The sequence below is a fragment of the Corylus avellana genome, chromosome 11 (assembly GCF_965113065.1).
Source record: "Corylus avellana chromosome 11, dhCorAvel1.hap1.2, whole genome shotgun sequence".
In the NCBI taxonomy this organism is placed as follows: domain Eukaryota; kingdom Viridiplantae; phylum Streptophyta; class Magnoliopsida; order Fagales; family Betulaceae; genus Corylus; species Corylus avellana.
Window position 1 is genome coordinate 17427622 of NC_142500.1, and position 14199 is coordinate 17441820.

The 14199-nt window shown below is 36.3% G+C and overlaps 2 protein-coding genes across 3 annotated transcripts; both read right to left on the reverse strand.

Annotated features, from left to right (window-relative positions):
- Positions 1-1200: 1200 nt before the first annotated feature.
- On the reverse strand, positions 1201-5753 carry GCL1 (GCR2-like 1). Its single transcript, XM_059577109.2, has 5 exons — positions 5504-5753; positions 5221-5396; positions 4444-4555; positions 2535-3005; positions 1201-1720 (listed from the first exon to the last, which is right to left on the reverse strand). The coding sequence occupies exons 1-5, from the start codon at positions 5660-5662 to the stop codon at positions 1376-1378; spliced, it is 1263 nt and encodes a 420-aa protein (XP_059433092.2). The 5' UTR covers positions 5663-5753; the 3' UTR covers positions 1201-1375.
- A 4757-nt stretch (positions 5754-10510) lies between these two features.
- Positions 10511-13070, reverse strand: LOC132166235 (Myosin heavy chain-related protein). Of its 2 annotated transcripts, none has more exons than XM_088511876.1 (2): positions 12608-13070; positions 10511-12410 (listed from the first exon to the last, which is right to left on the reverse strand). In XM_088511876.1, exon 2 carries the CDS (start codon positions 12383-12385, stop codon positions 10715-10717), a length of 1671 nt encoding a protein of 556 aa, XP_088368002.1. In that variant the 5' UTR covers positions 12386-12410; positions 12608-13070; the 3' UTR covers positions 10511-10714. The 2 variants fall into 2 exon arrangements, with proteins under 2 accessions (XP_088368002.1, XP_059432996.2); XM_059577013.2 differs by having other exon boundaries at positions 10511-12385; positions 12608-12617.
- Positions 13071-14199: the final 1129 nt, after the last annotated feature.

Below are 14199 nucleotides of genomic sequence, written 5' to 3' on the forward strand. Positions count from 1 at the left end.
ACAAGAAAATTCATGAGAGAAAATGTTATAGTTTATTTACAAAGACTCTTTTCAGGATCTTCAAGAAATCTAAATTATTGGTCTATAATTGATTTCCACTATTTGGCACATCACCCTCCCTGCTTCACTTTTTGAAATTCCTATGAACATAAATTGAGAGAAATATATTGAACTTTGAGAACTCTAGAGGGCTACCGAAGGGCTAGTAGATGCAAAAGCCAATTCAAAAAAAAAAAAAAAAAAAAAAAGGCAAGAATTTTTTACTTCATGTCCAAAAATATTATATATAAAAAAAAAAAATGTAATTGTTAGTGTGTCACAAGAACAAAGAGCTAGGTACCCCTTTATTGGTTTAGAGGCCAAATCACTGCTCCTCTAGATTAATTTACATTTTTCGCTTTTTATTGGCAACTTCCCCATAAAAAAATTTTAGAAAAAAAAAACAAAGATGGAAATAGAACAAACAGTGGCATAGTCAAAGACAATATTAATACTAGCTATTGTTTTTTTTAGTAATGCTATTTATTAGACTGCTATACGATTCTCAGGATGACACAGTAGTAAAAATTAGTCTTTGAACCAATAGGAGTTTTGTAAAAAGAAAATTCAATTGTTAATTTTCGAAGTTTGATTTGGATTCTTCAATTGATGCTCTCAACATATCTCAAAATAGTTTTTAAATCCCTAATTGTGTTGCTAAAAAGTGTTGGTTAAATGATTAAATTTACCTCTTTCTATTAGCTTAAGTTTTTAAGACAAGCAATGATTTAATATGGTATAAGAGCCAAAGGTCTTGGGATCAAATCTTGATTCCGTCAATTTATCCCCTCCCCCCAATTTAAATTAAATATTTCACATGTTGAGTCACACCCATTAAAAGGGAGTTTAAGCCCATACGTGATGGTGAATGTTAAACTGTTGATTAAATGATTAAATTTACTTATTTCTATTAGTTTAAACTTTGAGGACAAGTGGTGATTTAATAATGTTAAGTCATCCGAGAGATTTTTTTAAAAAACTTCAACTTTCTAACATTTATATATTGATATACTACTAAAAGGTTAGTCATAGCTTTCCAAAAGCTATGCGATTATATACTACTTTAAGGAACCGTAAAATTCCAAGATCCATATACTTGCATATTACTAAAAATGGGTCTCCCATAAAGTTGACATTATACATGAAAACATATCAATCAACTTGATGAAACAGTACTATCCTCATATCATATATCAAGATAGTATATAGGACAAGGTCCTACAATCCTTGGATACATTAGAGCATTATGGGAAGATTTAGTATGCATTCGTATGTACATGTTAGATTACATTTCAAGCTCATAAAGGAGATATTAGCTTAATTTGCACAATTTAACCTACACTTCATATCCTGGGAACCTAGAGTTTTCAGGTGCTAGCAGATCAAACCAGAGACAAGCAGTTCCAGCGAGTCCTTGGAAAAGAGAGTAAGCATAGTCAGCCCCAGGAGCATGTCCCACTGTACTCACAAGCTCTCTAGCATGATGATACAAGAAGCTTGCAAATGCCTTTGCTCTCTCTTCATATATGCTCTCTCCTGTCAGTCGATAGAGGGACAAGAAGGCGTAAGCGTTCCCGGCCACACCATCTGCAAGTCCCACCTTCTTCACCAGACCATTTTTCCACACAACTTCCCCAGCTTCTATTGCAGCATCACGGAATTCTCTATCACTTGGAAACACCTGATTAAAAGATAGAACAAGTTCCCATCAATTCATTTATTTTTGCCAAATGCAAATATCTGTGTCCTCAATATATTATTTCTAATGGCACTCCTATGCAGGTCTCCAAAATCTAGAAGTGTATGCATTGATATATGTAAATTTAGTGTTGTTGCCGTGCACCACAATGATAAACAATATAGAATTGAAAAGAGAAAGATTAAGTGAGAGTCAAGACACAGATTTAACGTGGTTCGGCAATATGTCTATGTCCACAGAGAGTGCGGTTGTATTTTGCTATTAATTATATATAAAAAAACCTTAAACCCTAATTGTACGGACATATTTTGAAAATCCCCAAAATACCCCGTACTGTACCGTAGGGTCGTTACCCCCGTACCCCCACAACCTAGTTGTTCCCCCCGCAAACTTAATTACGCTCATGGGCCAGTAGACTCCCGCTTTGTGAATGTCGCAATCGCGACGTTCACTTCGCTCCCGTCTATTTGGCCTTCCACTGATGTTCTAATATGAGCCACTAGTTCCAACAATTAATGTAAAGAAACTGATTTTGGGATTAAGGATTAGTGATTTGGCTTATTATAACATTTTCTTTTACTGATAATTCTGTTTTGCATATATATCATGAGTGCTTAAACTTTATGTAAATCGTCAACCTTACGGAGAATTCCATCATATTGAACAGATCCTGATGCCTAATAGTTCTCATACTGATGTTTATGTATTACCATTGGTATGAATAGGCTTGCTACTTAACCGAAAAATAAAAAGAATGGGTCTGAAGGAATGCAATTATGGTATTGAAGTTACTAACCTTTGATGCCTTGCACAGAGTAAGGGCCACACCAGTGGCACCATGAGACCATTGCACCAACTTGTCCCTTGGGTTTCCTTCGCTTGCAGGGTAATTTCCACTATGAGGAAACCTATTACTCATCATATACCTCAAAGTCCCCTTGACATCATCAGCATCCTCTTTGGAGAGAGGGAAGTGGAGCAGCACTTGCAAGATTCCGGCTAGGCCGTTGGCTGCGCCCCAGTACCTTGTTCCATGCCATCTGTACATCAGTGGGCAGGCTGTGTTATCAGATGCCCCTGCCCTGCCCCCGGCTAGTACTGCATCAACGACAGGCATGAGAAGATCACTGGGCAATGTTTCTTGTCCAAGATGCTTGTTTATGAACAATGCAGCCCATAAAAAGCCAGCTCGCCCATAGAGAAGATCATATGACATTCCAAAACCACCCTCCTCAGGTCCAACTGGGAGAGCTTTCTCCTGTGCCAGCTGTACATTGATTAAGTTTAGACAAATATTAGACATGCTTGTTGCTTCCAGAAGACATGACATCTCTTGATAGAGAGCTCCATGACATTTCCACTTATATGTGTAAATGAAAACTTAGGCTGTCTTTGTGAGGCCATTGCAGAATACACCGAACATTTACATTTATGGCATTTCTGGATTTTTAAGAAGTACCACCTAATATGAAAGGATAGATCCTCCACCACAATGATAACTAACTAATCTAAACAGCTGGGACACATCTCTGTCCCAAGTTTTTTTTCTTGCAACTGGCTTTTAAGAGACTAAGATACTTATAAGGACTAGATGGCAAAGAAATAAAAGGGTAATCATCACTAAAAATTGTATTTCAATCTAAATCAGATCCACCAAATGATGCTATTCTTTCTCATTATTCACTGGCTAATTTTGACAATGAAAAGTATAGAAAAATAGAGTAAATGAATTACCCCAAAAAAAGGCAGATCCACAAAATGCACAGAACCACTTGTCCTCTTATAATTATTACCAAAATACACTGTAGATTCAATAGACGCAATGAAATGAGTGTCTTGGTTTGACTCTGGTAAAACGAGTGTCGTTTCTATTAGAGTATGCGTGACACTATTGTGTGAGGGGGAGTTTGGTCAATGTGGTAGAGACTCACAAGTAAGGAGAGATTTGTTGTGCATACACTTGTGAAGTTTGTATCCCATATTGAAGAACTATAAAGAACAATAGTACTTAATATACATAAGTGGATTTAAGCCATTAGCTTAGGCTTTTGGGCTAGAAATAGCGTTATAATATGTATATTAACTTACTCTTATTTGGCTCCCTTGGTGTTTCTCTCCCCAACAAAAATAATGTGAACAACTACCTCCACAAACAATAAAGATAAGTTACAAGACCACATCTTAACAAAACAAAGAGAGGGTTTTGTAAAGTCAAAATAATGATGTTAGGTTTTGTGAAGTCAAAACCATGCTTCCTTATTTCTTAGCCAGAAAGAGGGTTTTATTAAGTGCATTTATCTCTTCCCAAGAAACAAGTTAATTGGTTACTCCTGGAAAAACTGTGCTTGGTTGCACATGTTGCAATTCTGCCAAAATCTACTCTTTAGTTGGGGACCAGAAATAGCAATGATTAGATTTTTTTGAGAAGCATGCATTGGATTTTGGTTAGATAATTGGTAGACAAGTGCATTCAATAATACAAGAAGAGCGTCCTTTTCAATTAATAATTATGGATGTACTTGGGTATATGTGGCAATGGAGAAAACAATAGGGCAAGGATTTTTTTGTGACAATCCATGGCCCCAAACAGATATTATTTCCAAGATATGAAAAAACCATGTGACAGGGACAACATTTTCAATACATAAATGGATTAAAGAGATTCCAAAACAGGACATATATAATCCAAGAAAGATTTATATCACCTCAAGAAAGAGACTCAAGAACAAGTCTCGCCTCTCTTGGTCCCCTCTGCAATTAGCCACCACAGCCCCAAGTGCGTAAACCCCACCTCTTCCACACAAAAATGTCACGTGCCTGTCATACCAATATATCACCAAAATTTACTTCACCCCACAACAAGGAAAAGCTTTGACTATATAGAAGATTACGAATTAAAGACAAACTACAAATAGCAAATATCTTTGGTATTTGCCAAATTCTCCTCGTATCTTCCAAATATCAAACATTAGATATATGGGTTATGACGTGTGAAATGATGGTTGGCTTGATTAGGGTCCAAAAACCATATACCGAGTTCAAACTCATAGATGAGCCCACAAGGTTGCTTCACGGGTTAAACTTGTTAGTGGCCGGCACTTGCAGTAGAATATTCCTTGTGTTCTTGTTGATTAAGATGCTCCCACAAAGGTACAAACAATACATCCTTAAGCGTCAAGTTTCACATATATGATATATCCCCACTGATTAATTCTCTTCCAAACTGGAAATCGACATATCTTCTTACACCACCTTATTAAAATCAGAATGTTTATCATATTAAAATAAGCATAGGATGATTTCTTAATGTTTACTTATTAAACGCCGTAGTTTCAGACATTTTCTCGGACCCAGCAAAGTCCGTGTGAGGTTCACGCCCACCTATTTTCCGCCACTTTCCTAAAACCGATTAGACAAGATAATAACCACCCACTGAACCTCTTTTTTTTTTTAAATAAATAAATTTTTTTAAAAAAAAAAACCTGGTGGAGGCACGTGCGACGACGGCACACGTGTCGACGATCTCAGCCGACAACAGCAAGTCCTGCTGGTTACCGGTGGCCTCGTACGACCGTAAGCAGGTGAAAGCCGTCCCGAGCAGACCCGTATACACAGCGGGGTCCATAGCCGCTTGTCCTCTCCACGTCAATTGCACCACCTGAACACAACAATTACAAAAGCGTCAAGCGCTTCAGCTAACGTGCTCACTCATGGTGACACACCTTAACCTACAACCCCTCCCCGGCTCCCCCGTAAATCACGTACCTGGTCCTTAAGCGACACTGCCGCTCTCAAAAAAATCTCCCTGGGGAGGGACAGGCTCCAGGCCTTTGGATCATCCATATTGTGAATCATCTCCAGCCGCTCGTTCTCGCTCTCCTCGTGGCCCTCCTGGGACGACGCGAACTCCATCACCTCCGACATACTACGAACCCTCTCCGAGCGGTTCTTCTGTCTCCGTTTGTGTTAGTGCGCGTGCGTGTGTGTTGCTCTGACAGTGGGACAAGAAAAGCATAAAGGAATGAAATATGTAGAGGGTGAGAGCAGCTTGTGTGTGAAAATGTGGACACCTGTGGTTGTACGAAAGGGTCGGTGAAGCGCGGAGATGCTGTGAACGCGTGCCACGTTTCCAACTTTTGGAGAATTAAATAAGACCGTTAGATACATGAGGATCATGTGCTTCCGCAAATTGGGCTGGTAACCAGATATGTGGGACCGGGGGCTTTGGATAATATAACAGAAATGTGGGACCGGGCTTACTGATAATCATGGTGTTTAGGACGATGATGATTTAGACAAAACTGGTATCAACTGATTTTAAGAATTTTTAGTTGTGAAATGGTCCCCGTTAGGCGGGCTGTCGTCGTACTCATCGATGATGATTTGCACGTCAAAGTATGGTAGAAAGAGTAATGATATTTTTCTTTTCAAAAAAAAAAAAAAAAAAAAAAGAGTAATGATATTTTTTTTACATTTATTTATTAAATTAATTGATATAACTTAATTTAAGCAATTAATATTTTTTTGGGTTAAATTTATTTTACTCTTGAAACTTCAGAAACTTTTCAATTCGAACTCCAATGTTTAAAAATTGACAATGTATACTCAATGTTTCAAACATTTTCAATTCAGATTTTTCGTTACTAATTTTCGTCTAATTGAAGAGAAATTAAAAAAAAAAAAAACCATTAAAGATAATTACTTAATTTTATAGATTATCGTTAAATTTGACAAAAATTAATAACGAAATGTCTGAATTGAAATTTTTTGAAATATTAAGAGAATACATTGTCAATTTTTAAATATTATGATTCAAATTAAAAAACTTGTGATACTTCGTGAGGGTAAAGTAAATTTAACACATTTTTTCTTTTTCTTTTTTTTTCTTTCAAAAGACTAATAATAAACACTATTTAAAAATGTGTAGGGTCAAACGGTGTGAATAGAATAGCATTACTGTAGTGGAATTGGTCGGGTGTTTCACGTGTCTTGATAGAATTGGTCTGTTTCATTTGTGTTCATCCAAATATTTTCATATAATTTTATAGAAGGTAAAAAAAAAAAAAAAAACATTTCTTTTGATAATAAGGTACCCCACTTATCTGAAAAGTTTTAAATTATTAGCAAACGTTAAGAGAAAAAAGTGGGTCGTGCTTTTGGAGATTGATGGTAGGGGTGTAAATGAGCCGAGCTTGAGCGAGCTTCCCTTGTTCAAGCTTGGCTCGTTTAAATTTTACTCGAGCTCGAGCTCAAGTGCGAGCCAAAAAAATTGAGCTCGAGCTAATAATAAGTCGAGCCGAGCCAGCTCGCGAGCTGGCTCTTATTTTTAATGTTTTTGTTTTAATTTTTTTTTTTAACTTCAAGTACTCTTAAACGGCTTAAGAAGTTAGTTTGCATATGAGTATTTGCTTAGTCTGGCTAGTCGAGTATGGAGCCTGAGTCAATACAGTAAAGACATTTGGTTTCAAAGAAAAAGGATATGCATCCTTTTATAGATAAGCAAACTTGGAGATTGATGTTTTCTTAACAATGTGGGACAAGTTAACAGGTTACATTCAGACTGCATTGGGACAACACCCCCTACGAAAAAATATTTTTTTAACTTCTCTCTCTCAATCTCCCTCACCAATCACAACGGATCTTTCACCTGAACTCTCATTTCCCACTCTCTCACTCTCACTCACCAGACATGTAGTGATAGTGTTTGGGTCTATTTGATTCATCAATAGTTTATGCCTTTCGCAATCTCCCTCAATAGTTTCTACTTGATTCTTCTTCCTTTCGTTTGGATCTGCTCTAATTGAATCGAGGTTTTTTTAATGATTGCTCTCTCTCTCTTTCATCACGAATGGTCTAGAATTTTTCATTCTCTAACGCTTAAATATAAATGCAATTTTAAGGTTTTAATAATTATGAGATTTATAATTAATTATCTATTACTTAGTATATATATATATACACACACTCGAGCTTATACGAGCTGTTCACGAGCTTAGCCGAGTCGAGCCGAGCTTGCTTCGTTTAATATTCGAGCCAGGATTTGTGTTCATGAAGTGCTTCATTTAATATTCGAGCCGAGCCCGAGCTTGCTCGCGAGACGCTTCACTCACTTAACAGCCCTAATTGATGGTGTATAGTGTATTTTTAATAATAAATGTTACACATGTCAAAAAATAATAATAATAATAATAATAAATGTTACATATATCTTTTAAAAGTTAAGGTAAAGTTCACTTAATCCCCTTAAACTATTACTCCAATGATAATTTATCTCCAAACTATCAATTGCAATAATTTACCTCCTAAACTACAAAAACAATGACAATATACCCCTAATTTTAACAAAATGACGAAATTACCCTTACTAAAATAAAAACAAAAATATTAATTTTTTTTTTCAAAATTTTAAGGATATTTTTGTCTTATTGAAAGTTCTATATGGGTAATTTCGTTATTTTAATAGCATTGGGGGTACATTGTCATTGTTTTGATAGTTTGGAAGGTAAATTGTCGCAATTGATAGTTTGATGGGTAAATTATCATTGGAGTTATAATTTGAGAAGGTTAAGTGGACTTTCATTAAAATATCATGTGAAACAAATTCTAATGAAAATCTCATTCTTTCATCAAAGTATGAGCCATTTTTTGTTCTTAAATTTCAGCATTTTTATTTTGTACAAGAAGATTTCATCAAATATTTTGAAACATTTTGAATTGATTTTTCAGTTGCAAGATTGGTTTCATAGACCCTTAACTGGTTCTAAGGCGCCCTGTATTTTATAGTGTTTCTCATTATTAATGCATTTCAAAGGTTCCTTTTTTTTATTTTTAGTTTGAAGAAAGTGTTTTGATATATATATATATATATATATATATATATATATATATATATTGTGTTTGAATTATTTATTAATAATTTTAATTTAAAAAATAAAAAAGTTAACAAAGCTGTAGTCTCATCAAAGACAATAGTGGCCTTCTTTTGTCCAGTAACTCCTGGTGGCAGACAATGGATAAGCCTATATTAGTTTGCTATAAATTTTGTGGATATCAAATATTTAATTGGCATGGTCCCTTCTAAAGGAAGGTGGGGTACCCTCATAAAGGACAGTGGACACCTTGTCTCCACTACCAAATCATGGCCACCCACTGTCCCTGGTTAATTAATCCCTTTCATTCACATGAATCACATCTTCAATAATTTTGAAAATTACAGTTTATATTTGTTCCTCACATGCCAATTTCCTACTACCACAAAATTAATAATAAAAAATAAAAGAGAGAGAGAGAGAGAAGGATTTACAATCCAATACTTCTCAAATACACGTGAAAAATTTAAAAATATTTTAAATAAAATATGCCAATTAATTCCTCATGCTACCTCAGGTTGATCTTGGAGTAAAGAAACAAGGGGCAGTGTGGCATTATAAGAGCATTGAGTTTGGGTGGTCATGTGAAAAAGTTTTGTAATTAAATAGAAAATGGGAGAGGAAGAGGAAGAAATAAACAAAATGAGAAAAAAAATTGACGGGTGGTTTGATGTTAGATAGTTATGTTTATCACTAGGAAAGAGCCTGATAGGACTATATTGTAATCTTATTAATTAATTTGACTATCTACAATACTCTATTTATAAAGCTTACAAATTATTTGAATGATTTCAAATGTAATTAAATCCCTTCACTTAGGATAAATAAATCTTCATTTAGCACAAAGAATTTCTGTCATTATCATATACTCTAACATCCTCCCTCAATCTAGCGATGGCGGTTGGAGATGGGCTAAAACTGTACCAACAACAATAGGCTAAACAACTTGGGTCAAAATAAAGCCAACCATGGGCCAAGAATATGGCCAACATGGGTTGATAAATGGGCTAACAATGGGCTGAAAATTAGCTTGGGTTAACAACAAGATCAACAATAAGTCAAATAACTAGGCCAACAAAAGGCTATATAAATGGGCCAAATAGGGCAAAAAGATGGGACACATGAGCCTAATATAGGCCATTTGGACCTTCTTTCCATCATTTTTTTTTTTTTTTGGGGTTATAGGAGTTAAACGATCTGTCTTATGTCATTTTAAGGTCAAATTTGCTTAACCACTTAAACCGCTTATCATTTACAACAAAGAAGGATGGAGGTTATCAACGCATGGCGGAGCATAGAGGTGCGTGGTATAACTGGCAGAAGCCTTTGGTGGCGCATAAAACGTCAGATTTGGTTGATTTTTGTGGTGTTGTGTATATCGACTAATGAGTTTTCGATTGATGTGGTCAAAAACTTGACAGGATTCTCATATGACAATGATTCAAGACAAAAGGTTATTGAACAACGATGGGAGTTCCAGGAGGGAGGCACAACCATGAGAAGGGAAGTCCACAAGACTATTTGAGATCAAAGAGTGGCGTTAGTCAATGGCTCTGATACAATAAAGAAGATTGTAATTAAATAGAAAACGAAAGAGGGAGAGGAAGAAATAAAGAAATTAGAGATAAAAGATTTACGAGTGGTTCCATATTAAACATTTATATCCACCACTAGAAAAGAGCCCGACAAGGCTACATTGTAGTCTTATTAATTAATATTATTTTTTACAATGCTCTATTTTACGGAGCTTACAAATTATTTGAATAATTTCAAAACAAATCTAATCTTAATCAAATCACTTCATAAAGGATAAACAAATCCTCAAAGGGTTTTTATCCTTATCATATAGCGTAATACCATGAAAATCACTTGCTTAAAGAATAAAAAAAAGGGCAACATAAAGAAGATAAATTGGTAACTTCAAGCTTCCTATTATATCTTTGCTGTAAGACTGACTGTACATAACCATAGATCAATGGGAGCATGTTCACTATAACTCTCTGGTGGCAAGTCTCATTTTCCAAGAATCAAAATAAGTGGATAATCTGTTCCAAGAATCAAAACTAAGTGGTAGGAAAAACTTGTTTACTGCAAAAGGTTTATTCCATCAACTCTGAAGACGACTTCTCCTAATAAGATCTCCAAATCTTCGTAGTAGTGCTCTCTTTTTTCTTGAGCCTTTATCATAATTGTCTGGGTCCTCAAAATGGGTTCCATCAAGATGATCAAAATCATCTGAATGTAGTGTTTCTCCATCATCTGTGAATACAGGAGACGGCTTTTTCCTCTGATGGGCTGCTGAATCTGATGAAGCTAAACTGTCAAATATTGAGCCCCTAAGATCCTCATCATTGTGGGGGTCCTCGTCCACGTCCCTGTGCTTATTGGGAAGTTTCGACTCCTTGAGCCGAAAACTGAAAGCTTTGACCAGCTTGTTGCCATCTTTGTGCTCCTTATCTTCTTTCTTGGACTCCTTTGTTGGCGATTTCTCCTTGTCTTCTTTCTTTAACTCCTTTGTTAGTGCCTCAGAAAGCAACCGCTTCAACTCTTTGATGTTCTCAAAAGCAGCAGCTTCATTAAACCTAAGGTGTTCATTTTCTATGGCAAGGAATTTCAAAGCATCCTCCTTTTCAACCAGGCTATCCTTGAGTTGGGAATTTTCAGCCCGAGCAATCCCTGCAGCTTCTTTTGCAACATTAGCTTCATTCAGGGCCTGTTTGAGTATGTCACGCAACTTCTGATTTTCTTCCTTTGAGGCAATACCCTTTTTCTCTGCTGCTGTAAGCAACTCAAGCAGCCTACTGGTCTCTTCTTGTGCAGCAAACCTCTCCTCCTCAGCCTTTTTGATACAATCAACAAAGCCAGTTTCTTTCCCATTCCATGCCAAGAGGGACTCTTCAGCCTCTAATCTCAACCTTTCTGCAGTATTCTTATATCGATCAGCTTCTTTCCTTGCTTCATCCAAGAGTGCTTTGTACATTTCCTCCTTGCTCTTCAACATCACCTTCAAATTCTCTCCCTCCTCTTTCGCCTGCTCTAGCTCTGCTTGGCTTACGCTGAGTTTCTCCTTTGCCTGGCTAGCTTCTGTTGCCACTTCCTTTAGTGCTAGTGCCAAATCATCCATTGCCTTCTTCCCATGCTCTTCCGCCTCTGTTACCAACTTCAGTTCATTTTTAACCATTTCCATTTCCTCACTGAGTGTCTTTGCCTTCAAGGAAGCTGTTTTCTCACCCTCCAATTTCTTCACCCTCTCATGAAGAGAAGCAATCTCAAGCTTTTCCTCTTCAAGCAAAATCTTGGTTTGCTCAACCTGCTTTGTCTGAGCAACCAATGAATCAAACGTTTTTGTATTCAATTCCTTCCCTTTTTTGATTTCCACCTCCAATTCCTGAATTCTAATCTGACTGTCAGACAATAAAACAATCACCTTAGCCTCAGAGGTTTTCACACTACTCAACTCCCCTTTCAATTTACCCAATGAGGCATCTCTTTCTGCCAGTTTAAGCTCCAATTTTTTTGCCTTCTCTAGTTCAAGTTTCAAAGAGTTCATATTCTTTTCTTTGATGTTCAGTTCCTGGCTTGCAATCGACAATGCATCCTTCACTGAATTCAGCTCCATTTGCATCTCTCTGACCTTTTGCCTCATGTTGGCATCCCCAGCCACCTTTTTCATCTCTTTCACCTCATTAACTGCTCGATCCCTTTCTTTCTCGATTACATATAATTGCTCCTTCGTCTTCTTCAGCTCCTCCTCAACATGCCCTATATGCTGCTGCATCTTCGAAACAACGAACAATTCTTTTCTACCAAAAATTAACACAAAACCAATCATTCATGTCTAATCAAAATCCAACTAAATTTTTTTTCCCCTGTTTGCTCCAACTATTCAATTCCCATTGCTTATCAAAGAAAATCTTAGACAATAATTCAATTAACCAAGAATTCATAAAATCCCATCCTAAATCAAATAGAAAAACACCAAAAACAAATAAATAAATACCTCGGGCAGATTTGCAACCTCCACGGGTTTTTGGATACACTCGAAGATTAATTTCCGGTGTCAAAGAGCTTCCTTTGATACGTTTTGATACATGGAAGAATTCTTCTGAGAAAAAAGAAAAGACCCAGATCTAGAAACCAAGAATATTTGCCAAATTCGATGCGAAATGTATGAAAGAAATGGTAAGCAACGAAAGCGTGAAGGAAAGAAAATATAGAACCCACCAAAGCTAGCTAAAGGCCCAATACGAGCAAAAGCATAATAATAAAAAAATATCAAGACAGAGACAAATCTACGCAAGACGAAAGCATGAAATATCCTTGAAAGATTCAGGTAACAGAATGGAAGGAATCAAAGTGTGTGCTTTGAAGGCAACGCGCGTTTTGAATTGGTGATGCTTTTATTTGTATTTTCTATATATATAGAAAGAGACAGAGACAGAGATAATGGTCGTGGAGAAAAATCCGACGAGGTTGGCGGGTGATCCACTAAAGGAATCTACGGCTTGAATGTTTGACGTAGCGGCAAATATGAGAAAGTGAGGGGTGGGTGCTTAGAAATTTGGACACAATAGTTTGGCGAATGTTATTCGGATTGTACGCGCATTGTTTCTCATTGGGTGTGCTTTAGCCGGCTGAGCTGACGTGGTCTTAGGAGACTGTTCCAACAAATACCAACTAAATAAGTTAATTAGATTATTCGTTAGGATAATACATAAATGCGCGTAACGGTGTTGCAAGACTTACCTGTCTTAAATCCTTGCCTTTAAGTTATTCAGAATAATTAAGTTTCTGCATTAGTCGCACAACTTAACAACACTGGAATATAGGATTACAATTCCATAAATCCATAATGAGACTAGGTTTAGACTTTTAAGATCAAGAGCATTAAATGCTTTATTGATGTTTTTTTTTTTTTTTTTTTATTGGGATTGTTTCTTATTAAACTGTATGAATTTTTATTAAAAATGGGATTGTGAGATCCATCTATTTCAAGTATAGTAAATATCACATTCAAGGCTGTTGAAGACAGGTTGGCTTCATAACCCCTCTCTTAAACTATTCGCCCCCCCCCCCCCTAAAAAAAAACTAAGGGATCGTCGTCTTTTTTCTCATGCCAAGCGCTACCAATTTTTTCTCACAGGAAAAATGAAAATGGAGTCTTTTTTAAATATCTGTTTAGTTCTACTAGTGGTGAAAGAAAGCATCATCTATTCATCGTAGCTTATGTAGGAAGGTTTGAAGGATCACCAAGGTCAGCCTTTGATACCTTTCTCAAAACTTTGTAGTTTATTTTAATAACAAAAATAGAAATATAATAAAGTAAAAAGTTGGTGATGCGTGCATAACAAGTAGCAAATTAGCTTTTTGTACAAACAAAACAAATAAAGTAGTAAATTAATTAGCTAAGGAAAGAATATAACTCGACCTTGGTCAATGGTCACCACTGTTCCTGGAGATGTAAGGCAAACCAAATCCTGTAATGCCCCGATCAATGTCAATTGGGACAGGCAATTGAAAAAAGTTTTTTTGATGGGACTCGCATGTTGTAGTGTTGAGCATGTAACTTCATAGAGACCTCTCGTCTTTACC

Coding starts and splice junctions, on each gene's coding strand:
- LOC132166235 (XM_088511876.1), bottom strand. CDS start 12,385: ATGCAGCAGCATATAGGGCATGTTGAGGAGGAGCTGAAGAAGACGAAG.
- GCL1 (XM_059577109.2), bottom strand. CDS start 5,662: ATGTCGGAGGTGATGGAGTTCGCGTCGTCCCAGGAGGGCCACGAGGAG. Junction 4,556..5,220: donor GTCGCACGTGCCTCCACCAG/GTTTTTTTTTTT, acceptor TTGGTATGACAG/GCACGTGACATTTTTGTGTG. Junction 3,006..4,443: donor TCTTGAGTCTCTTTCTTGAG/GTGATATAAATC, acceptor ATCAATGTACAG/CTGGCACAGGAGAAAGCTCT.